The 25,928-nt window shown below is 43.9% G+C and overlaps 2 protein-coding genes across 2 annotated transcripts; one reads left to right on the top strand and one right to left on the bottom strand.

The window, feature by feature from the left end:
* Positions 1–254: 254 nt before the first annotated feature.
* LOC138784774 (protein QNR-71-like) lies at positions 255–11,507 on the top strand. Its single transcript, XM_069960462.1, has 11 exons — positions 255–321; positions 998–1,138; positions 2,383–2,526; positions 2,594–2,758; positions 3,005–3,163; positions 6,126–6,458; positions 9,642–9,782; positions 9,855–9,957; positions 10,039–10,238; positions 10,496–10,583; positions 11,360–11,507. Exons 1-11 carry the CDS (start codon positions 255–257, stop codon positions 11,505–11,507), a joined length of 1,689 nt encoding a protein of 562 aa, XP_069816563.1.
* Positions 11,508–15,563: 4,056 nt separating this feature from the next.
* Positions 15,564–25,024, bottom strand: FAM221A (family with sequence similarity 221 member A). Its single transcript, XM_069958789.1, has 7 exons — positions 24,743–25,024; positions 21,744–21,917; positions 20,521–20,711; positions 19,076–19,282; positions 17,674–17,766; positions 16,834–16,922; positions 15,564–15,776 (listed from the first exon to the last, which is right to left on the bottom strand). The coding sequence occupies exons 1-7, from the start codon at positions 24,916–24,918 to the stop codon at positions 15,714–15,716; spliced, it is 993 nt and encodes a 330-aa protein (XP_069814890.1). The 5' UTR covers positions 24,919–25,024; the 3' UTR covers positions 15,564–15,713.
* Between the last annotated feature and the right edge of the window lie 904 nt (positions 25,025–25,928).

Here is a 25,928-nt window from a genome sequence, read left to right as displayed (position 1 = left end):
CCAGTTTTTCAGCCGTTTTTTTTGCAAAAAACAGATTGCAAAAACGTAGTGTGAACCCAGCCTGATATGCATTCCACATCCGTGTTCCGCGCAGAACACAGAATGTGTAAATGCGGCCTTATTTGATCACATGATGTTTCATAAACAGGAGGAGGGACTATGGGCACTGATGACTATTTCCCACAGCTGGGACTTGTTGGTTCCCATTTATATGCTGGTGTGCAGAGTCCTGAGCAGCTCATTCACCTTCCAAGATGCTGGCTGCAGTAGTGGAGGGGCTGGTGGTGCTCTGCCTGGTCTCAGGCATTCAGGCAGGAAAACGTAAGTGTGAGGAGTTCCTTTTTGTTATTTTACTCTTTGTATGTGGATGGATAAGGCTGGGTTCACACTGTGTTTTTGGAATCTGTTCAATGTATCTGTTTTTAATTAGTTACTTTTAATGGATAGACAAACATAGTCAACACTATTGCAAAAACTGATGGGAAAAAAAGGATTGCAAAAATGCAGTGTGAACCCAGCCTTATCCTTAAAATTTGCTACAAGACATTGAGCTCATGAGACACCTGTATTTCTAAAATGGTTGGACAAGATCTTTCTAGACTTCACTGGGGGAGGTTTAAAAAGGGAATGTATTACCTAAATTTATACTGATTAGAGCAAAGTACTGAAGTGTGAGGGGTCCCCTTTTTGGGATGGGGGATAGTCTAGGCTATTTAACAGCATTTAGTGACTTGCTTTACTGCAAGCCTTAATGGAATACACTGACTGGGGGGACATCTAATGTAAAACACTTTGGTTTATTACTATATGTTCTGACCAGGAAAGGGGGGCCATGAAGCTGTAATTTCTTAATGTTAAGAGCTACTAGTTGTACTTGAGTGCTTAGAAGGAAACATGGGTATCCGTACATCCTAAATAATTCCATATTGGCTTTAATCAACACTAATTTGGTTTTGCAATCCATACATATTAAAAAAAAAACTGTCCAACCTTACAGGGTTCCAGGATGTCATGAAATCTGCCTCTAGAGGTCACAATAACCATATAGATGGCTGGTGTCCTAATACCAACTCATGGGATGAGAAACTCTACCCTACCTGGAAGTCTGGTGATGCTAGATGGGAAAACTGCTGGCGAGGTAATACTCATGATGTATTGTCTATAACAGGGGTACTCAACAACTTTTAGTGAAGGTCCACTTACCGGGGTCTATTGTCAGGTGAAGGTCCGAGCTGAACATCAGTAGGAAACGTGTTTTGTTACTTTGTCACAAACGTTCAACTATTTATATACAGAATTGCTGCTTATTAGCGGGAAAATTTGGCATTTTTTTTCTCTCTCACCAGGCCTTTGATATTGGGTACAAAGGGGGTGACTGCGCTGGTAGTATATAGCTCCCCCAGTAGTGTATAGCCCCCCCCTGTGCGCTCTCCTTCAGTAGTATATAGCCCCCTGTGAGCTCCCCCCAGTAGTATATAGCCTCCCCGTGCGCTCTCCCCCTGTAGAATATAGCCCCCTGTGAGCTCCCCCCAGTAGTATATAGCCCCCCTGTGTGCTCTCCCCCTGTGCTCTTCCCCCAGTAGTATATAGCCCCCTGTGAGCTCCCCCCAGTAGTATATAGCGCCCCTGTGCTCTCCCCCCAGTAGTATATAGCCCCCCTTGTGCTTTCCCCCTGTAGTATATAGCCCCTGTGAGGTCCCCCCTGTAGTATATAACCCCCTGTGCGCTCCCCCCAGTAGTATATAGCCCCCTCAGTAGTATATAGCCCCCTGTGAGGTCCCCCCTGTAGTATATAGCCCCCTGTGCGCTCCCCCCAGTAGTATATAGCCTGTGCGCTCTCCCCTTGTAGATGCCCCCCAGACAGAAAAAAAATAACAAAAACAACTCACCTAGCACCTCGTTCCCCGCTGCGGCTGTCTTCTTCTCTTCCCGTCGGTCCGGCCCCTGGCTGATACGCGCTCTGTAGGGATGTCCCGGGGATTCCCCAGCAGAGCGCGCATCAGTGACTTCAGCGTACGCCGCCGGCCTGCACTTCCGGGAAGGACAGGCCGGCAGCGTACACTGAGGTCTGTGGTGCGCGCTCTGCTGGGGAATCCCCGGGACATCCCCAGAGAGCGCGTATCAGCCGGGGGCTGGACCGACACTGCCCCCAGCCCCACAGGCGTACTGACATCTAAGGACAGTACGCCTATGGGGTGGGAGGCAGTGCGGTGGGGAGCGGGACAGACCGGATCCGGGGCGGTTAGGAGGTCTGACCAGGGGTCCAGACAGCTGGCCTCCGCGGTCCGGGTTCGGACCGCGGTCCGCCAGTTGAGGACCCCTGGTCTATAAGATGTTGGTGCATATGACTGAAATCATGCTAAGTTTTCTATGTTTGTCTAGGTGGCAAGGTGGAGGCATTGCTGACCAGTGACAGCCCTGCGCTGATAGGGTCAAATGTCACTTTTGTTGTGACCCTGCAGTTTCCCAGGTGCCAGAAAGAAAATGAGGATGGAGACATAGTTTATGAAAGAGGCTGCGGAAATGGTAAGTACAATGACAGTATGGAAGGTTAGAGATTCTTAGCTGGTATGATACTAAACTTTGTATACAGTCTCCTCCAGCTTCCCAGACCAATATGTCTATAACTGGACCAAGTGGGCAGAGATCTGTGATGAAGGAAACTGCAGCTTTGTCAACAACTTTCCAGATGGAAGATCATTCCCACATCACTCCAGCTGGAGACGAAACAACTTTATTTACATCTTCTCCACTCAAGGTTAGCTTGTGCTTGTGCCTGTAACACTAAGGGACATCCTAGCTTTAACCTAAGGCTATACTGGTACATGCGGCTACATAGCTCATTTTGTAGAAAATCTGAATTGCATTAAATTGGATGCTGTAACAGAATAACTCTGCTGGCTTAGAATGCAGAACTCCAATCAGGGAAGAGGGCTTATAAATGTTGTAGCTGACTTATTAGTACATATAGTTCATACTGACAATTTGTATTCTCTCCCATCAGGCCAGTATTACCAACAGACTGGTAGATCTTCTGCTGTTGTGTCCATAAATACTACAAACATCACAGCTGGCACACAAGCGATCGAGGTCACTGTATTCCGAAAAGGCTATCGTAAATACGACCCTGTTGCTAAAGCAATCAGTAGCTATATTGTAACTGGTAAGCTGTGAAACTTGTAGGCTAAGCCATATAGAACATGATCAGGAACTTCTTTTTTGCCTTTTAACTCTGTGCTGCTCCTCCCCAAGTGCTGGGCGAAGCTAGATCCAGACCTGGGGAAACCAGTTTCCCAGGACTGGATCCAGCTTTTCCCAGGAAAGAGTGGTAGTGAGTTAGAAGGCAGACAATGTGGATTGCAGAGATAATCTAGTGCTTTGCTTTTTAAGGGCTCATGCACACTGAGCAAAAGGTGAGGAATCCGCTCTTAAATTCTGCTTGAAATTCCTCCCGTAAAAGAATGAACAGGGCAATGTCTCATTGTGTTCAATGGGATTTCTGCTCTGTTCACACTGCAGAATTTTCTGCCGCAGATCAACTTTCCGCCTAAGGGTATATTCACACGAACGGGCTCGCAGTGAGATTCTCGCTGCGAGCTCGGCAGGGTCTGGCAGTTCCCATACACTACATACTTGCTGCGGTCTAAACGACCGCAGCGAGTATGTAATTCTGCCACCCTTAACCCCTTCTGCTCCCGGCCGGCTCCCCCGCTGTAAGCATACATTACCTGTCCTCGCTGCACGGGTCCGGCGTCCTGCTCTCCCGTCCGGCCAATTAGTGTGTTGCCCAGCTGCAGCCACTGATTGGCCGGACGGGAGAGCAGGACGCCGGACCCGTGCAGCAAGGACAGGTAAAGTATGCTTCAGCGGGGGAGCCGGCCGGGAGCAGAAGGGGTTAAGGGCGGCAGAATTAGATACTCGCTGCGGTCGTTTAGACCGCAGCAAGTATGTAGTGTATGGGACCTGCCGGGCTCGCAGCGAGAATCTCGCTGCGAGCCCATTCGTGTGAATATACCCTAAGGGTATATGCACACTGAGCAATTCTCGCGGAATTCCGCCATAAAAAGCGGTCGGAATCCGCGTGGAATTCCGCCCGTGTAAATGCAACATTGCTCTTTCCATAGAGAACAATGGGATTTCCGACTGCCCGTGCACACAGAGTAAATTTCCGTCTGGAATTCTGTGCGGGTTCCGCGCAGAATCCGCATTCCGCCCAAAGAATGTACATGTCAATTCTTTGGGCGGATTCTGCTAGAGGAATCCTATAGAAGTCAATGGGGTTTGAATTCTGCTGGTTTGAATTCTGCTGGGTAATTCCGCTTGATTTCGGCTCGAATTCCGCCAGAGCAGAATAGGCGAGGAATTTCAAGCAGAAGTCTTTCAGCTATGATTCCTCGAATTGCTCAGTGTGCACATACCCTGAGGCTATGTGCACACTGAGCAATTCTCGAGGAATTGTAGCTGAAAGTTTTCAGGCAGAATTCAAGCAGAATTTAAGCCCCCCCATTGACTACTATAGGATTCCTCTAGCAGATCTACAGCAGAAAATTCTGCTCTGAAATTCTGCAGTGTGAACAGCAGAGCAGAAAACCCATTGAACACAATGGGACTTTGCTCTGCACATTTTTTACGGGAGGAATTTCAAGCTGAATTCCTCGCCTTTTCCTCAGTGTGCACATACCCTCAAGAAGTGACCTGTCACTACTTTTGGCAGAATCTGCTAGAGGAATGCTATAGATGTCAATGGGGCTTGAATTCCACTCAAATTCTGCTCTGAGCAGAATAGAGGAATTTCAAGCAGAAATTCCTCGCCTTTTGCTCAGTGTGCATGAACCCTTAGGCCCTGTTCCCACTGAGCAAAACTAGCGAATTGTCCGCCGCAGAATGCCGTTAGCCTCCCGCTCATAATAGGAGTCTATGGGAGGTGCGTGCTCCTGCTCTGTCCGTGCTGAAGAATGAACATATTCCGCTGTTTTTGATCAGTGGGAACGGGGCCTTACACAGTACAGTGATCCCTCGATACAATGTTCCTTTCTGGACCATCATAACTTGAGACCAGACTCAACATACAATGCTACAGACAGTCGGGATCTGCAGCACTTGTGAATTACTAGATGACTGACCAATGAAACAGGCAATTTTACTGATAAAACTCCAGTACAGTGGAGCCTTGAATTATGAGCATAACTTGTATTGGGGCCATGCTTGTAATCCAAATCCACTCTTAAACCAAAGCTAATTTTCCCATAAATCACTGATATGCAGGCAATTAGTTCTGCACCCCGAAAATATATTCTGAATAACAGATAAAACATTTAGAAACAGCAAAATGTGTTATAAATTACTGTACAGTAATGGAGAGGATGGGAAACACAAGGGCTGACTGAGACTGCAGGGAGTATGAAGGAATGAGCAGGACAGATGTGGGCAAAGTATAGCGGCACTCTCTGACCAGGGAGAGAGGGGTTACAGCCATGAAGAGATTACCTCCACAATACTGTCCCCTGATGTAAGCCCCAGCCTGAAGTGGATCTTCTATGATTTGGAAGGTGAGGGAGACTTCCTGGGTTAAGTACAGGGCTGCAGACCCCGCCATGCAGGCAATGCCCCTCCTCCACTTGCGCTCCCACCCAGTACAGGGAGCTTTTAAACCAAAGCGTTGCGCTTGGTCACAATTTTGAAAAACTGAGCTCTTAAACCAAGGTACCGCTGTATTACTGAAATGCATGCACTGGTTGGCTGTCTGGTACTGATTCTTCAGAGTATAGTGTGATACTACATGTCCTGTACTGCATAGAACTTTGGTCTCAACATACAATGGTTGTCCTGGAACCAATTAAGATCATATGTTGAGGGACCACTGTATAGATGAGTGAATTTGCATTAATAAGGGCTTGTAAGTAGATGCTTCTGTTATCTGGACGACTTATTCTGCCCAATGTGAGTGCTGCTTGCAAACTGCCAAGCTCTGGTCCCACCCCCTGGAATGGAGAGAATAAGAAGAATTGGATTAGTACTTTTGTATGTCTTATATGTATTGTATGTATACCAAATGTCAGTGTGTTTTCTAGAAGGAAAAATTATAATTGAATGAGTTGTTAATGAAATCAACTGTTTCTATTTAGATCAAATTCCATTTTACGTGAACCTTTCCCAGAAGAATGACAAGAATTCATCAGACAACATCTTTATTAAGGATTCACCAATTCAATTTGACATCAGACTCCATGACCCAAGCAACTACCTCAATAAGTCTACACTGACATTTGACTGGGACTATGCTGATGGCAATGGCTCATCTATTTCCAATAACCCAATGTCTACTTATACATATGACTTGCTTGGAAATTTCAGTGCTAACTTGATCATCAAAGCTGCCATCCCTGGTCCGTGTGAACCTGTGACGCCTACTCCAATCCCTACAACAAATCTACCAACTACACCCAGTATTTCTACTGGTAAGTTGTAACAATCTTCTAAAGGGTTTGCAGAGTACAAAGAAAAACCTGTCTGCTTTCTCCCCCCCAAGTGTCAAGCTTGTCTCGGGTTCTTGTGGCATTGATACTCTGCTCCATGAAAGTGAATAGAGTTGAGTTGCAATACCAAACACAACCTATACATAGGTCTATATCTGGCTTTGGTACTTCCCTGATCATGTCATCAGACTTGTAATTGGGTTATTGACTGAAGGGGCCACCAATATGGTGGTTTTGGTGGTCTCTGTACAGGAGCCATCCCTTTGCTGGGTCCAGGGCCGCCATCAGGGCAGTATTGGCGGTACAGCTGTCAGGGGCCCGAGCCAAAACTGGAATCGGGGGTGCCCGGCCATCCAGCCTCCCTGCACAGAGGCTCCTGCCAGCTGTACTGCACTCTGCAGCTCCCTGTCAGCCTGCTTACTGTCACTATATAGTCATGTATAATATAGAGACAGGAAAGATGGGTGACAGGGAGGTGTAGACACAAGCAGGGTCCCCCTCCTCACTCCCCTGGGCCCCTCACCCGCACACTCGCTACTTTCTCTGCTAGCTTCCTGCTCTTTGATGCTGGGACAGAAGAGGGGGAGGGGCCTGGAGCGGCTGTGAGGAGTTAAAACTGAGACCTGCACCACATGGACCCCCCTGTAGCTTCCCTGCTGTGCAGAGCAGGGAAGTGTGTGTGTAGTAGTGTGTGTGTAGTATGGATCATGGATGTAGATATGTATTGTGCATAAATCTGTGTCAATCTCTGTAGTGTATACAGCATGTGTTGGGTGTATATGGTGAATGTGTATTGTATACGTGTGTATGATGGATGTATCTTATACATGTGTGTATTAGGGATGGTCCGAACCTGCCGAGGTTCGGGTTCGCATGAACCTAAACGCTCGGCAGCAGATTCCTGCTGTCTGCCTGCTTCGTGGAGTGGGCGGGAATAACGCCTGGAAAACTGGGATACAGCCTATGGCTGTTTTCCAGGCGGTCCTCCTGCTCCACGGAGCGGGCAGACAGCGGGGATCATTACTGAGGGTTCGGGTTCGTACCATCCCTAGTGTGTATGATGGATGTATGATATACATGTGTATACACAAATAATGCACATCCAAGCAGTCAGCATAAAATCTATAGCTTTATTATACATAAAGAACCACTAAAAGCATGATACATGGTCCCATCATAAACAAAAGAACCAAATGACCAAATCTTGCATCCAGGATCCTTTTAGACTATAGATGCCGCCATCACTGCGGGCACGCGGGCGTCTGCTGCATATGGAGCGCCCCCCACTGCTAATGACTGTGGCCCAGGCGGCAGTCATTTAACCACTGCGGTCCCATCCTCTCCCTCTTGGACCCACCAATGCAGTCAGCGATCTCTTGCACCCACAGGCCCACTCCCATCCTCCCCTGGAACTGCTGCTGCTGTCAGCTGTCCCTCCCCCCCCCCCCCCCCCCCCCAACAGCTCCCAGCATACAAAGGAGGTATGCTGGGAGTTGTAGTGCACAAAGAGGTATGCCGGGAATTGTGTTGGGCAGTTGCTGCTGCACAACTGCATCTCCCAGCATACCTCCTTGTATACTACAACTCCCAGCTTACCTCCTTGTGTGCACCAGGAGGTATGCTGGGAGTTGCAGTTGTGCAGCAGCATCCCCCCCCCCCCCATACAAAAACTTCTAGCATACCCTCTTGTGCACTACAACTCACTGCATACCCTCTTGTGCACAAGGAGGTATGCTGGGAATTGTGCACAAGGAGGTATGCTGGGAATTGTGCACAAGGAGGTATGCTGGGAGGTATAGGGTAATTAGAACTTTTTTAAAATTTTAATTCCCCATTTTCCTTTTTATTTAAAGAAACCTATTTGGCATCATTGCATGCGTAATTGTCCAAACTATAAAATGTTGTGACTATACATGTGGAGTCTCATCCACTCATGTAAATGTAACTCCATTTACTTGTCCAGCATTTGCACGTTTCACATGGTAACTGGCAGTCTCTGATATTTGGTTAGTGTAGGGACCTTTATCATTGTTTGTGACAGTGTCAAGTGGGTCTTTGGTACTGTGCCCACCCTGTTCTTGAACTACAGCTCTGTCGTTATGCTGCCGCCTCCAAAAATGATTGACAGCTGGCTCATCTTTGGCTATATTGAAATCCTGCACAGCCAGCTGCCAATCATTCTTGGAGGGTGGTCTGGAGGCAGAGCAGTGGTCCAAGAGCTGTGCAGGTGTAAAAAGTGTCATAGACGCGATTCATTCCTAGTCGCCTACACAATGCAATGCAGGTAACTGGAAACTGGCAGCTCTAATATGTGCATATCCGTGCTTTAATAATAGGGTTTGTGCATTGAAATTGGGTTGCTTTGGATATGTCGCGCACACCAGCCAATCTTCCAGTGGCATCTGCCTCTGCACACCGTCTCAGATTTTTTTGTTAATGGGGGGCCTAGACACTTCAGCTGTATGGGGCCCCAAAATTCCTGATGGCTGCCCTGGCTGGGTCCTTCCCTGGAGGGATATCTGGCTAGTTTTGAGACTCGTAATTGATGCTCTGCTGACCTTTTCTGCATACACCATACACAGGTATGGCACTGATCTTGGAAGAAGATGGCCATGGTGTAATGTTACTCCATACAGCCTTAGTGTTGCCCAATAGGCATTCGGTATACATTAATTGATGGGGAGGGGGTGCCATGTCATGGTACCCAAACTAGCATGTGGGACAGCACCAGGGGCGGATTAACTTTACCATAGGCCTCAGGCAGTTCACCAAGCCTGGATCCCCCCACCCCACTGTAACTATGGCAGCACTAGCCTGGCGTTCATAATACAGGACATATGTCATGATATCCTGATTTGTGCAAAATTGCCATTAAAATTTTTGTTTTTTTTTGCAAATCATGGTGGAAATGTAGCCAGGAGACAGTACACCACTGAAAGTATAAAGTCTTTTTGGGTGGTCATGGGGGGGGGGGGGGGGGGCCCCCAGAAGCTCAGGGCCCCGGGCTGCCGCCCAAAACGCCCCTATTATCTACTACTGGACAGCACCCTTATTTCTGAAACCAAAATTAGGGGTGGCTTTATAAGGAATGAGTTGTGTAACAAATCGGCTACAGTAAGGCTGTAACATATGCACGAGGCTTCGATGTGGTTTGTTCTGTTGCAGGTAACTTCCCAGAACTGTTTGAGCCTGGAACTTTCCCACTAACTGAAAGGCCAGACGTTACCACCCCTCATACTACTACTGGTGCTCCTGGCTGCTTTATATACAGATATGGGTATTATACTGCAAACATTACAATTGTAGGTAAGTTATCTGACTTGTACACTGCTGGCTTTATAATAGTGCTAGAATCCTGACTCCTTTTCTCAACTACAGATGGGATCCTTGTGGTTAACGTCATGGAAATGAAAAGTGTTCAACTATCTACTTCTCAGACTGACAACTCTGTGATTGACTTTGTGGTGACTTGCCAAGGAAGGTATGTGTCGACCAACAGAAAATGTTAGTTCCGTCAAATGATAAAGCTGTTCTGTATTTGATATGATCCCTGCTCTTTCAGCCTGCCTACAGATGCCTGCACCATAGTGTCAGATGCTAGCTGTATGATTCCCCGGGACATGGTGTGTGATGCAGTTCCTCCCTCTGACCAGTGCTTACTGACCCTAAGAAGAACATTTCAGCCAGGATCTTATTGCGTCAACATTACGCTGAGTGACAATACAAGTCTGGTTCTAACTAGTATGCTGCTGTCTATAGATGGTAAGTGATGTACATACAGCAACTTCCAGTGTGTAATAATAAAAAATGTCAATTGCTGCCTTAAATGTTAATGATATCACTATAATGACCAATGCCCTCTGTTCTGCCCTGGCAGTATCACGTTAAAGTCTGTTTATAGATCAAACTACATGAGATGTAACTTGCAGACATTATCTTGTGATGTCTATTTGTGAACTGTAGACTTGTCAAACATAGTATAAATTTTTTTTTTTTTTTTTTTTTTCTTTCCCCTTTAGGTTCCAAACTACAGCGCACACTTCCTGCAGTGCTTATTCCCCTAGCTTTGGTTGCGGTTGCTGCAGTGATTGGTGTGGCCTTGTACAAGTGAGTTTGTACTACAAGGATTATTATGCATAGAGTGGAGCGGATTAAAGGTCTCCATACATCTTGAGCTATTAGATGTACCCACCACTCACCGCAGGTTTGGTTGTCTAGGCAGTCGTGTACAACCACCAATATCGCTGTTGGGGAAAATCATGGCGAACACCGCTCCCTGTGAACCTCAGAGCTAAAATCAGCCCCCTGTCCCTCAAGCTGTGCTGCCCTGCTCTGTGCGGCTTCTGTCCATAAAACGGCCGACCTGTAGGAGCATGTGACCAGGCCCCGCCCCCTAGTGACCACCACTGAGCCTGGTCAAATGCTCCTCCATGTCGGCCATATTATGGACAAACAAAACAGAGCAGGGCAACACAGCCTGGAGGAGGGGAGTGATTTTTTTAGCTCTGTGCGGTACACAGGGAGCTGCTGTCAGTGACAGCAGATAGACCGCTTAGTAAAGGGCTCCAGTGTTGCTATTTTAAAGTAAATGCATCTGCATCATAGGAGGGCTTCCCCACATATAGGTTAAAGGAATGGTCAGAAAGACATGACATGATGATTTTAAACTCTTTGGGCTTCTATAATGCATGTACTTAACACTAAAGAGAACAAAACACGGAACCTTTTAAACATCAGCAGTGTTACAAACCGATTGCCATGAAGTGGTAGCCCAAGGGAACTCTTCTTGGTATTCCAAATTAGCTCAAGCAACGAACTCTACTATCTCTTAACCTGCAGAGGGCTGTAACTTGTATGTCAATTTATTTTTTTTTCTCTTCTAGGAGAAACAAGGAATACAAACCTATTGCAAATGCTTCCGATGGAAGGAGCAGTCAAGGAATTGCCGTGTACTTCAGTCACATCAAAGATGTTCTCTTCCAAAGAGGCAATGAACACAATTCTCTTCTGAAAAAGGCTACAATAATATAAGTTTGTTTTAAAACTTCATTGTCTGCTGTGTATTGCTATTTCTGCTGTTTGGTACTCCCATCTAATGCGGTGACATACCAATCAATAAACTAATTTCTTTATAATGTGCCTATTATACGGTTTCATGTCAACTTCCTACCTAGAGGGACAGCATGGGGTTACATACATTAAAGGGGTTTCCCAGCTCGAACCACTGACTGTAAACTCCTAAGGTACACTTTAAGCAATTTTCTGATGACCCGTTCACTTAAGGAGAAGTCTGGCCAAAATTTATTTATGATATTACTGATGGAAAGTTATACAATTTTCTAATTTACCTTAATTATGGGAAATGCTCATATACTGCTATTTCCCTTAATTTAGTGTTATCAGGAAGTTTTAGAATTATCTCTGAAGCAGTGACGTCACGACGAAAGGTGTAATTCCTATGGAGTGTCCAGCAGGGGGTGCACTATATAGAAGTCAATGAGTACCATTGACTTCTATATATAGTGCACCCCTGCTGGACACTCCATTGGAATTACAATGGATGTGTATGTAAATGTAGTATACAGTGTGTTTGATTGAATACATTTATGAAATACTTTGGGGAGCAAGTGTCCTTGCTCCCCAAAGTATTCCATAAATGTAAACAATCAGTAATCAGTACATAACAGTAAGCCCGCCGCCACCGAATGCCCGCCGCTCTGAACTACTACTCTCCCCACCTGCTTATAGCATGAGCAGGTGATGGGAGAGTAGTAGCTGGGTTATATCTCTGAGATCGCCGCCGCCGCTGATGCCGCGCAGGGGAGCCGCTGATCACTGCAGCCATCATCCCCCTCCTGCTGCTTTACACTCTGAGATATAATCCGGCTACTACTCTCCCATCACCTGCGCATGCTATAAGCAGGTGGGGAGAGTAGTAGTTCAGTAGTCCAGAGCGTTCAGCGGGCTCACTGTTATGTACTGATTGCTTACATTTATGGAATACTTTGGGGAGCAAGGATTTCATAAATGTATTCCATCAAAAACAACTGTATACTACATTTACATACACCCATTGGAATTCCAATGGAGTGTCCAGCAGGGGCGCACTATATATAGAAGTCAATGGTACTCATTGCTCAGTCGTCAGGAAAGTGCCTGTGATTCGGGCGCTCCCATAGAATTCTATGGGGGCGTCTGTGCCGGGTTTCCAGATGAAAATAGGACAGGATCTAAAAAAATCCGGTTCTATTTTCCGGAACGGACACCCTTCCGGAAAAATCCGGAAGGGTGTCCGTGTCTAATGTAAGCCTATAGTCCGGAAATCTGTCAGGATTTCCTGATAGGAAATCTGGACAGATTTTCCCGACGTGTAAAGGGGGCCTTACCTCTTTTTACTTATTGACATACAGGGATGGAGGCTCAGCCCTGTACATGACTCAGCTAAGACATGGAGGGATGTGGCACTTCCCTTTATAAAAATGCTATTTTTGACTCTTCAGATGTTCATCAGCAAAGAGATGGCGTTCTGACCTATGTGCCTGTCTGCAGCTCTGTACATGGTCCGGACCTGACAGATTCCCTTTAAATGGCTTTATTCATATATTTACGTGCATTTTGTGTATGTATATTTTCAATACCAAAAATATTCCATTTGATATGAAGTGGTAACTGTTTTAGCCCATTAAAGTCAATGGTGGTCTTACATAAAGCCTCCCTCCCAAGCCAGATATACTAAGAGGTGCGCGCCTTTCAGTAAATTTGGCGGATCTAAGACTATAGCAAAGCAGTCGCCTTCTCTATGCCTTGCCGCGCCCATCAGGTGAGCCGGGTGTACTTCGGGGAAAAAAGGCGCTGGGCGTAGTGTTGACAAATTCTGCCCAATAGCTTGAATTAAAAATGCATGGCAAATATAGGATTCATATTTTAATATATATTTAACAGAACTCTTCCAGACTACTTTAAAGTCATTCGTATAATCACATGTAACATAATTTATGCAAAAAAATTAAAACCCCACAAATCAAGATGAAAATAACTCCTTTTTAACATTACATGTATGTATAAGTCATATGTTGAATGGGGAAGTATAGAGCAAGGTTCAGGCAGACACTTACTGTTGGCGAACAGCATCAAAGTACACTGTCACCCCCTTTTTACATTCTGACTTCTCTACACAGGTGTAATGGTTAAATTTAGCAGTTTTCATACCCTATTTTATCATACGTCATGGTGCTTGTTCAAGTAAAAGGTGATCTTTTATTAGCTGCAGATTGTGCTAAGTGGACAGGGCTTCACGGCAACAGTGCAACTTAGCCCCGCCCACAGCGACACAGTTGACCTTTAGGCCAGCCTGTTCCAATGGTTGGCGAGGGGTGGGGCCTATGTGCATATGATGGTATGGAGGGGCAGGGCCAACTGTGTTGCTGTGGGCGGGGCTAAGTGGCACTGTTGCTGTGAAGCCCTGCCCACTTAGCACAATCTGTAGATGATAAAAGATCACTTTTTACTTGAACAGGCACCATGATGTATGATATAAAACAAGTTATGAAAACTGTCACTTTACCAACTTAGATGCCACAGTTGGTAGTGACCACAGATCTAGGAGGGTACATGCCAGTAGTGTCAAGGCCTGATCAGCATTCCCACAATACAAACTTGGAGTCCTGGTCAGTTTCCATAGCAGCCAGGGCCCTTCTGAAGTCCTCGCTGGCTGCCATATGAGATCTACTATTGCGGCCTGTCATAGGCAGGCAGTAATGGTGGATTGCAAAAATGACAGTACATTGCAATACAATAGTACTACTGTGTACTGCACATGCAATCAAAAGATTGTTGGCATAAGTTGAAAATTGTAAAATCCTAAAAAAATCCCAATAAAAATTTAAATCACACCGCCCCATTTCCCATATTTTTAAATAAATAAATCTAAACGGCAAAAAACACAAAGTATTACCACACGAGAAATTTTAAAACTAATAATATTTTATCCTTATGAATTCCATAGATGAAAAAAATGCTCAAAATCAGAATTACTAAAAGAAAGCCCTTTCTACCCCAAAGTGGTACTGATAAAACTACAGAGCATGCCACAAAAAAAAAAAAAAAAAAAAAATTGGCAAGGCTAGTTTCCCATTTCTGCAAAGGCATAAATGGCAAGACATTTTTGTAATTCCCCCTCCCCTCCCCCCCCCCCACTGCCCCATTCAAATTGTAACTAGCAGTAATTTTTTGGATGCTGAGATGATGATGTCAAAATGATGACAGCAGTGGAGGATCGGCAACTTAGGAACCAGCAACTGCGCCAGAGCGAGATAGGCAAATATACAGCACTGTTGTGTCCCCTGCAGCCCTGGTAGGATAGTAGAGTTTAAGTTTATGTAGGACAATATCTTTATTCTCCATATCAGGTCAGAAGGATTACAGAATTGAAGTTAACACATTGAAAAAAATAATGCCCCATAAAGTTATGCAGTTGGATTTGCTCTTTAAAAAAAAAAAAAAAAAAAATCTTACCCCACACATTTTTTTGATCTGCAATGAGGTAAGTGTGCCATTACATACAGCTTGTTCTGAAAAATATAAGAATTCTTTACAGCTTGAAAGGTGGGGAGAAAAATAAATGCAAGTTAAAGTGACTCTGTACCCACAATCTGACCCCTACAAACCACTTGTACCTTCGGATAGCTGCTTTTAATCCAAGATCTGTCCTGCGGTCTGTTTGGCAAGTGATGCAGTTATTATCATAACAAATTAATTTTAAAATTGCAGCTCCATGCCCTAACTTTGCACAACCTCTTTGTCCCTCCTCCCCGTCCTCCTCATTATTAGGAATGCTCCAGACAGATTGCCTCCTATTCATCTCCTGTGTTACCACAGCACATGGGCTGGATCAATAAGGCACCTGTGCAATGTTCAAACAGAAGTAAATGTTCCAGTGGCATTCCTAATGATGAAGAGGGTGGGGAGGAGGGGGTGGTGCAAAGTTAGGGCACAGATACGCCCGTGGGGCACGGGGCTGCAATTTTAAAATTAATTTTTTATGACACTAACTGCATCACCTGCCAAATGGACCGCAGGACAGATCTTGGATTAAAAGCAGCTATCCGAAGGTACAAGTGGTTTGGGGGTTTCAGATTGTGGGTACAGAGTCGCTTTAAAGATGAAAGATTGCTGTGACGAGAAGGTGTTAAAACTACACAGGATAAAATTGACATTTTCTGGACAGATGTAATGTCTTTAAGGCCGTTGAGTGCTTGGACGCTTTAAACTCTGTCCTTTTTGCGCCTTTTTTTTCTGCAACTAAAAGAACATAAACTATCAATATGAAATTCTGGAACCCAATAACTAAATTTATGGAGTCAGTAATACATACAGTAGGCGCCAATAGATACACACAGTTCAAATCCAACATACTCACCTGCCCTAATCCACTTGGGCCAAGTGAGCCCACTTGGTGCAGAAAATGTCCACTTGGCCCCTGACTTGGCTCTGGAAAACTGCTTTTAAAGGTGCTAACTTTTTCTAACTTCTTCCAAAGGGTATTTTTACATCTCTAAAGTATACCTTCCAAGATGGGACGGGCGGGTGTAGGTCCCAATCTGAGTGTGTGCATGGTTTCGCTAAATATTCAAACTGTAGGGTTATCCCCTCGCAAACTACTTGATAGGGAACGTGTAATATTGTGTAATACTGTCAGGCAGACCTATCATGCTGTTTGTGTTAGTAAGTACTATTACGACACAATACTCTTTTTAGAGAGTAGATTTCTTGGACTTTGTATGATATTGAGATATTGCCAACATGGTTCTTATGTTTTTTTTTTGTGGTTTTTGTTTTCCTTTTTTGTCGTTTTCTCCCAGGGATGTGACACCTGTGCTCGGCCATCCCTGTTGTTGTTTATCTATACCTTTTTTCAAAAAATGAATAAAAATTTATATTTGGATAAAAAAAAAAAAATTCAAACAGAATTTGCAGCTGTGAAAAAAAAATAAAAAATCCTATCCATGCCTGTTTCTTTTCCTGTGGGCTTCCTTCAAATACAATTTTTTTTTAGTTTGTAAAAAAAAATGTCTTTTAAATGTTTTTTTTTTTTTTTTAGTTTGTGGCACTTATTGACATAATTTCATTCTATCCATAATTGCTCATTATTATTAATATTATTATTTTTATGGTGCTGCGATACCAAGGATGTTACAAAACATAATCTAACATAATATGTGACAAAATAAAAGTAAGCAGACCTCTAAACTGTGCAGAATATAGCAAAGTGCAGAATATAGCACTAAATAAATATATATTATAAAAAGCGAAGCCCTACATTACCAGTGCTTTCCCATCACAGTAATGTGTTGCATACCCTTTCCTGATAGCGCCTTTCGAAAAAAGCCATGTCCTGTTCTTCTGATGCCTGTAGACTGGACATCTGTTTGTTTCCTGCAGGGAGTTCTAGGGAAAAAAAAAAAGTAAGTATACTTTCCATTCAGATAAAGTCTACATGCAGGAAAATTTGATCCATACCCCAGATTGATTAGGCACAATACCACAACGTCTATTATAAACAGAAGCCATGATAACCGTGTGCCAGCACTATACATTTAGGGAGCTGTGAGGGATGGGGTTTATATGGTCATATTTGCAAAATTTACAATAAATTAAAGGAGAAGTCTGTCAAAAGTTTTTATTAAAGTATTGTACTGTCCCCCAAAAGTTATACAAATTACCTATAGACACTTATTACAGGAAATGCACAAAAAGTGCTTTTTTCCCTGCACTTACTACTGCATCAAGGCTTCACTTCTTGGATAAAATGGTTATGTCACGACCTGACTCCCAGACCTGTGGCTGCTGGAGGAGGATGATGGCAGAAGGCAGAGGATGATGGAAGAGGGATGTTCAGTGTCCCTCTAGTGACCTGTGTCCCTCAGTGTCCCCCTGCCATCAACCTCTCCAGCAGCCACAGCCCGCACAGCTCTGGGAGTCGGGTCGTGACATTAGCATTTTATCCAGGAAGTAAAGCATTGATGCAGTAGGAAAAAAGCACTTTATGTGCATTTCCTGTAATAAGTGTATCATGGTGATTTGTATAACTTTTGGGGGCAAATACAATACTTTAATAAAATTTTTCACCAGACTTCTCCTTTAAATGTACCTAGGAGGTCTGTTTCCTTTGAAAATTCTGTAATCCCAGAATAATTACCTTTAACGTTGGAACATTGCGGCCCATATGCTCTTAGAAATGGGTGGGATCCACCATCATCTGGGAATTCCAAAAAGTCCCTATTAGGAACACCTAAAAAGTTCAATACAGTTGTTGGTGAATTTGAACACACAAAAGATCTGTCTATTTCACAGGCAAGACACAGCAAGCCTATAGCTTGAACCAGTATCATTATGAAGGATAAAAAATTTTTTATTCATTGTCTGCAGAGATGTAGATGTTTCCTATTACATGTTACATAGGCACTCGAATGGCTTTCAGTGAACTAGTATGTGAGACAACTGAAGGATGATACTAGAGCAGAAGATACTGATATTATTCATAAAATAAGTAACAGCTGTAAGTGTCAAGGTATGCACAAATCTACATAGAGGAGCCTTATAAAAAACGATTTTTTTTTCACATTAAAAGGGTTATCATAAAAAACCTAATATTACATATAAAGATAGAAGATAAATTTATGATCACGGGGATCTCCCTTCTCTAGTGGTTACACATGTGTCCTGCTGTTCTATTTATTTCTATGGGGCCAACAAAAACAGCTGAGCACTGTACTTGCTATTTTAGGTCTTCCACATAGACAGTGAATGGAACCGCAAGAAAATGGGGAATGTCACTGGTTCTACGCCATGGTCACAACACCCAACATGGTCACAGATTGTTTTAAAATATTTTTGTTAAGGTGTAAAAAAAAAAAAAAAAACTATGCATTTTGGGGTTGAGCCCTACTCTTCATCAGGTAGATATAGCAATGACCATATGATACCAAATATGAGGAATAGGTTAGTCTAATCCAGAAACATATAGCTTATTCCACCTACGTAAAAGTATGTGAAGACCATCGACACGCTCCATTTCCACCAGTACAAGCATAAAGGGATAATAGAACATACTATGGGATTTCTTTAGAAAACCTCCTGCCGCCAAGAAGTACCACAGAATATAACAAATGCTTTCATTTAAAGGGGTACATGGCGAATGTTGACCTTTGGAAATTGCATTAACAGCAAATCCTTAATATACCTATTAGCTAAATTGCTGCATTTACAAGCTAGAACAATTACGCTAATAGGGGAGAGCAGATACATAGGAAATAAACTACTTGTGCCTGGTCTCCAGTGCCTGTATACTGCCAACGGAGAGGAAGAGCTGTCAGGATGTGCTAAAGGCTAATAGGGATATATTACGGCACTGCTGTAAATGTAGTTTTCTATGAGATATAAAAGTGTATGTTGAAGGTGAAACCTTATTTTATTTTGCACAAAAAAATATATTAGATGGCACCACAGGCTATTGAAAGACTAAGGTATAAGCAGAACATATTAAATAATAAAAGGTGAAATACAGCACTAGTGACTACATAATGAATACAGCTACGCACCTATACCACTATCATCAAGTCTCATATACCCTTCAGCAAGAGAGCTGAAGCCAGTCAGTCCTCCCATAGCGGCATAAGGAACATCTTGACCAACAGGTTTTCCTAGAGCTTGTCGTTCTTCCTTGGTCTCTACAACAGTATCATGGGTATATGCTGGCTGAGAGCATCCACAAGTGAAGGAACTATGGAAGCCTGTGCAGTTGGTGCCTGTGTGAACAGATACAGATAACAAGTCAATAGATGCCATTAAGGCAGATAATAAGGATCTGATTCTTCATTGCTGATGTTTTAATTTTATTACTGTCCCCAAATCGTAGTGCAGTAAAATCCAGGAAACAAATTCACAATGCGAGTGCAGACAATCGCTCGGTATATCTCATTTCTATGGTCAGGAAACTATTGACAAGTAGCGGTAAAATGGATTAGGTCTGCAGCATGCCTAGTGTTTTGCAGAAGTGCTGCCAACTTTCTGTGATATATGTAAATGTTGCTGCAGTCTCACTGCGGTTTTATTTCCAACGCATGTATATGTAGCCTCAATGGTTCTACCTTTGATATCACATGTCATCTTTTTTTCTCTTGTCTATCCTTGTTGTCAGTCTTATAGGACAGGGAGGGGGAACCTGCGGCCATCCAGCTGTAGCAAAACTACAATGTCCACCATGCCTAGGCAGTCAAAGCAGCAAGTTTCCCATCCTTGCCCTATAAGGCCGCATGCACACATCTGTGAAAATTCTCTGTATTTTTTTTATCAGGAAATCTGGATAGATTTATGGACCCACAGGGTTTTATTAGGCACGGACACCCTTATTTTTTTTTTCTTCTGAAGGGTGTCCATTCTGGAAAATATAGAGCACTTCCTATTTTTGTTTTGTTCGCAGCATCCAGAAGTCTGGCTTGATTCCCGGATATATTACTAGTCCCCCCAGACCGGCATCAGCACCTGGGTATGCTCCTGATCAGAGGGTATGCTCCTTATAGGTAAATGCAGTAATGTGATTGACAGGGTAAAAAGTCACTGGCTCCCCACCCTGTCAGTCACTCTTGTGGCCCAAGGCAGCATTATACCTTTGGCCACAAGAGGCCGCACTCTTGTGATGTCAGTTGTGCACTCACAGAGCGAGAAGGAAGGGAAGAAGCTACAGGAGGACAGCAGTGCTGCAGCTGTGTGGTAAGTGAGTATAGCCTTTTTTTTTCCAGTTTTCAGATGAGCTATAGCTCTTTTGCCTGAAAGACCTCTTTAAATGGATTATAGTAGTGTGAAACAAACAGAAAGCAAATTCTACAGCAGGGGTGTACTTTAGCTATGGCTGTCCATGCATGATGGGTATTGTAGTTTTGTAACAGCTGGAGGGCCTGAGTTTGACACCTGTGTTCTACAGCAATGGAACCGAAAAAAAACACATGTATGTGGCAATCGTAGAGAAAAGGAGGGGATCACTTACATTTTTTGCAGTGGTAGGATCCTGTAACATTGTGGTCATCAGCAAAATGCTTACATCGGCAACGGATGGGTTGGGAACCATTGAGAGGAACATAGTGATATGACTTGCATGGGCATTTACTGACTTTACATGGCAACAGAATGGGGCGATCCTTCGGAAGCTCCTTAAAGTCTGTCTTATGCTGTTTATACCTAAACAATGTATATAATATGTTAAATTAAACTTGTATATTAGCACAACATAAAGAGACACCTTACATCTCTAAGTACATTTGTATAGAACATTTCCCCTTAGGGTATATGCACATATGACTGCATTATAATTCTATGCACCAACCATACAGTTAGTGCTAAGGATGTTATTCCTATGATGGTTTCCACTGGTTAGACTATAGTTCATGCATATGCTTGGTACAAAATTAGACAGACTAATGGGCCGCTAAGAGTATCTTCAAATCTAGAGGACATATATTACAAAACTGTCAACTGACTTAATACATGTCATGTAATAATTGATTTCTCTTACAAATTCCCCATAAAGTTCTATTATATGAAACCTACTGTATTTGAGTGGAACAGCCCATATACAGTTGTGCTTTACAAGTTAGATGAATCTAACCTGCTGATATCTCCCTACATCTCATGGGGTGCTGAAGATGAAGGTAAGTTTCTTACGCCATTTTAGTGTAGTCTGGACTTAAATCGATATGCTACTAAGGTGGTTTGGTGCGGTGGAGGGCGGTGCACTGGGGTTGGTAGTCCCACCCCTAGTGCACCAAACCACCTTATTAGCATAGCAATTTAACTCCAAACTACATTGAAACGGTGCAAGAAACTTACCTTCATCCTGAGCGTACCGTGTGTTGTAGGGACGTATCAGCAGGTTAATTTGCTTTTATTGCAAGATTTCTTAAAAACCCTTTAAATTAAAGCTGAAAGTCTACATTTCAATCTGATATTAGTGGCTTTACATACGTTGAGGTGGTGCTCAGAGGTAAAATTCAGAAACTTGTGTAACTGTCCAAATTTTCTGGTGCAAAAACAGGATGATGCTTATGTAAGTGACAGAGATTTTCATGGACTCCGTGGTAAAAAAAAAAGTAGGTTACCAACACCTGATTCAGACTGTTTTTAGTTATAGAAAAAGCAAAAACAGAACAGATGAGAGACTGATACATGGAACTCCTCAGCGGAACACTCTACTTTGCTAACATGTCTTAGTACCTGTGAGTACAGAAGCAGGGAGTCTCTGGGCCCACAAGCTTGCAGTCAATTCCGGTTGGTGATCTCCAGCTGACAAACAGTCGGTTTTGCGCTCTTATTGGCAGCACTGTTTTCTTGTAGGTTTCATATTCTTCGGGACTAAATAGTTTGCCCCCATCATCTTCACCAACAATCCTAATAAAAAGATGGTTTTGCAAAACACAATTTATGTCTAGTGGACTCTTATCTATATTATATAAGACACCTGCAGACAGCAATGGAGGAAGCATAGGATATACTAACCTAGACAATGCAAAATAACACTTTATGTTGTAATTGGTAACTAGTGATGATTAGAGATAAGTAAATCTACATTAAGATTCTTCTAGTCCTAATGAAGAATCGGCTTTTGATTCATCTAAGCCCCTATTACACAGGGTGATTATAAGCCAAGGAGGCTGACACAACCCTGTGTACCCTGTGTATTAAGGATAGCGATCTGTTGAAAAACAAGAAAATGCAAATTGGTCAGCTAATTGGGTTATTTCAACCTGCTGAGAAATTATGGGCTCTTGGCTATATATATCCCAGTGTAGTAGATGTGTGGCCAGCGGATGATAGTAGGAAAAGGACATATGACGGATAGTGCCTTTTAAAGTCTCTGTATACAAGTGCTGATCACAGGGATTGGCGCTTGTTTACAGACACGACTGGGTTGTCTAATACAGCACTTGTAATATAAATGTATTAGGTGTAGTGCGCTGTTTCCCTTAAGGCCCTATTCCACAGAAAGATTATCGGCCGTATTCGTCCCATATCGTCAGTTACGGCCAATAATCGTCCCGTGGAATAGGGGGCAACGATCAGCCGCCATCGTTCCTGTCGGCTGATTGTTGAAGTCGTTTGTCTTTCAACATGTTGAAATCCAAACGACTTATATAGAAGCGATCTGGGCAGCAGACCACCGCTATATCCTATGGGCTGCCCAGGCGATCAGCGACCGGCTCTCCCTGGACTCACCCGCTCGCTGCTGCGTGGAAAGGCGGCAGCAGCGAGCAGGGAACGAGGAGCAAACAAGTGCTAATAGCACTCGTTTGCTCCTCACTGTCCGCCCATGTAATAGGGCCTTTACTTTTGGCACCAACTCACTCACCGACTCACCTCTAGACGTCTAAAGTCAATAGGGGTCTTTCGACTGTCCACTGGCAGAATATGTTGGTTGAGACTGGCGTCAGGGGTGATAGAAAATCACCACATGACCCCTTTGTTCATGGGAGATAAGCCACAGGCAGAGCACTCTTGCTGCGAATTACCCCTCTCCATAGAGAACACAGGACTGCTCGACCTTGCCAAATGTTCCTGTATATGAGGCAGACAGGCGGCAAGAAAAATAAATAACTGACGGCAGAACGTTGGCCCATTAGTTATTGAAGGTGTATGGCCAGCTTTAACAACCTGTGGGCACCCGCCGTTCTCCCAATCAACTTTATAATCACTGTGGCCAATGCATTTCCATGACAGTGAGTCTGTGACCCTTGACCACTTACTAAACTGACGGCACTGCTGGACAGATATCAATGAAAGCATTATTCAGAATAAAAATTAAGAATAAAACTGGCGGAATTTGAATCCTGCAAGCCTCCAAGTCATACAGGCAGCCTATGGGAGGGCTTGTGCGCCTCCTCTCTCCGCCAGTTTTACTCCGTGTGAACTGGTCCTATGTCTGTGTTTCTATTTTCATTAAAAAACACCTTTTTTGGGCTGTGAATGGTCTCAAAGAGGTGGAGCCTATAGTTCCCTGGGCCCTAGCGTGGTTATGCCTCAGCATGCTGTATGGCCTTCCCCTGCATAATAAGCCACGTACACTCTGCAGACAGCACAGTGAGGTGTTGTGGAGCTAAGGCCCAGGAAATAACAGGCTCTGCCTCTTTGACACCATTCACAGCCCAAATAAAGGTGATTTTTTATGAAAACTAAAAAAAAAAAACACAGACAACAAAGGTATCTTTTGGATGCATTGATTTCTATCCAGCGGTTCAACCAGCTGGCCAGGAGGGTACAAGAGGCTTTAGGTCCCCAGGCCTAACATGGTTTTCTGAGTTCCCTATTACGGCTGCATCAAAAAGTCAAATATATTCCAGAATAGGACCAATAAAAACTACAAGTTTTTCTATTAAAGCGGTTGTCCTGTGAAAATCTTTTTCTTTCAAATCAACTGATATCAGAAAGCTATATAGATTTTTAATTTACTTCTATTTAAAAAATCTAAAGTCTTTACATACTTATTAGCTACTTTATATCAAGCAGGAAATGTGGTTTTATTATCAGTCTGACACAGTGCTCTATGCTGACATCTCTGGTCAAGACAGGAACTCTGTCTCGGTTTTCTATGAATCCCCATACAAAACCTCTTCTGCTCTGGACAGTTCCTGTCTCGGCCAGAGATGTCAGCAGAGAGCACTGTGTCAGACTGACAACAAAACAACATTTCCTGCAGGACATACAGCAGCTGATACGTATGAGAAGATCTGAGATTTTTTAATAGTAGTAAATTACAAATCTATATAACTTTCTGACACCAGCTGATTTGAAAGAAAAAAAAATTCGCTGGACAGCCCCTTTAAACATTAGTGCTCACATACTGTATCCCCATAAGATAAAAAATATGTGAAGACATTCTTTTATGTTTCTTTGGTGCCAAATTAGTAAAAAAAAAATATGAAAATAAGTTACTTTGGCAATAAGGCCCAGGATGTGTGCTGGGGGAAAGGGTTAAACTTTAATAGTAGTCATCATCATCATCATACAACACTGTGAGTAAAGCTGCCAGGGAATGGCTGCCCTTTCTAATAACTTGTGAACACGTAAAACTTTATTGAGTGCACTGACAGTTGACAACGTCGAACACCTTCCCGGTCGCTTAGCAACGAGCTCAGGCGGCCGTTCACAGTCCGTACGCGTCCATAGTAACACAGCTGTGTATGTAACTGATCTGTGACGCTTATAATATTGTAACTCACCTCCGGTACTCCACATAGTCATCTATAGCCCCCGCAGCCCCCTGGAAGTGCAGCCTCTCCATGGTTCCCTGACAGGTAGCTGAGGGAGGGAGGAGACGGCTCCAGGAAGAACCAGACACGGAAGGGAAGGGAGCAGGCTGCACTGGGGGCGGCTCCTGGAAACAAGGTGTGAACATGGCCGACAGTGGAGTGTACAGTCCGGGTTACTCTGCAGTGTGTGGGACTACAGGTCTCAGCATGTCGTGCCTACCCGCAGACTGTTCTGGGACTTGTAGTTCCAGTGTGTCGTGGTGCAATAATAAGAGCACAGTAAAATATTAAGTAATATAAAATAGCAATATCTAATTGTATTGATCAAGTCATTGCTTTGTATTGTTTATGCTAATAAACCCATTACTTAGTGTTTATAAACGTCTGCTTGTTAGTTACTATATACACGACTGATGGCATACATTGTATACAGGGGTGATGACGTCACTAGAGTAATGGCAGGCATGGTTACCTCACAGCTGCTGATGGTGCTGGGACTCCTGGAGGATACCAGTGTATGAGAAGATACCATAGTAATGGTGGCGTCACATAGTGATCATGTAATAATGGCTGACATCCTTCACTCTACCTGACATGTCACGTAATGGATCCGCAGCGGATTTCTCGCTGCGAATTTGCAGCGAGATTCGCTGCGGAACCCTGCCCTGTACATTCAATGGCAGACAAACTCGCAGCGGAATGGACATCCCGCTTGGAGTATGTCCGCAGCCCACCCAGTTAACCCCCCTCCCTGGCCGCCGAAGCGTATACTTCACCTGGTCCTTGCTTCGGGGCTCCCGGTGTCTTCACGCTCCGCTCAGCCAATCAGTGCGCTATGTTTTGTTCCCTGAGCCATTTAGTTATCGCCTTTGCTTTATGGCAAGGTGCTCCATCATGCTGGAAAAGGCATTGTTGATCGCCAAACTGCTCTAGGACGTTTGGGAGAAGTTGCTCTTGGAGGACATTCTGGTACCATTCTTTATTCATGGCTGTGTTTTTAGGCAAGACTGTGAGAGAGACGATTCCCTTGGATGAGAAGCAACCCCACACATGAATGGTTTCAGGAGGCTTTACAGTTGGCATGAGACAAGACTGGTGGTAGGGCTCACCTCGTCTTCTCCGAATAAGCTGTTTTCCAGATGTCCAAAACAATCGG

This window comes from Dendropsophus ebraccatus, chromosome 2 (assembly GCF_027789765.1).
Source record: "Dendropsophus ebraccatus isolate aDenEbr1 chromosome 2, aDenEbr1.pat, whole genome shotgun sequence".
Classification (NCBI taxonomy): Eukaryota; Metazoa; Chordata; class Amphibia; order Anura; family Hylidae; genus Dendropsophus; species Dendropsophus ebraccatus.
This window is presented reverse-complemented; position numbering and strand designations above follow the sequence as displayed.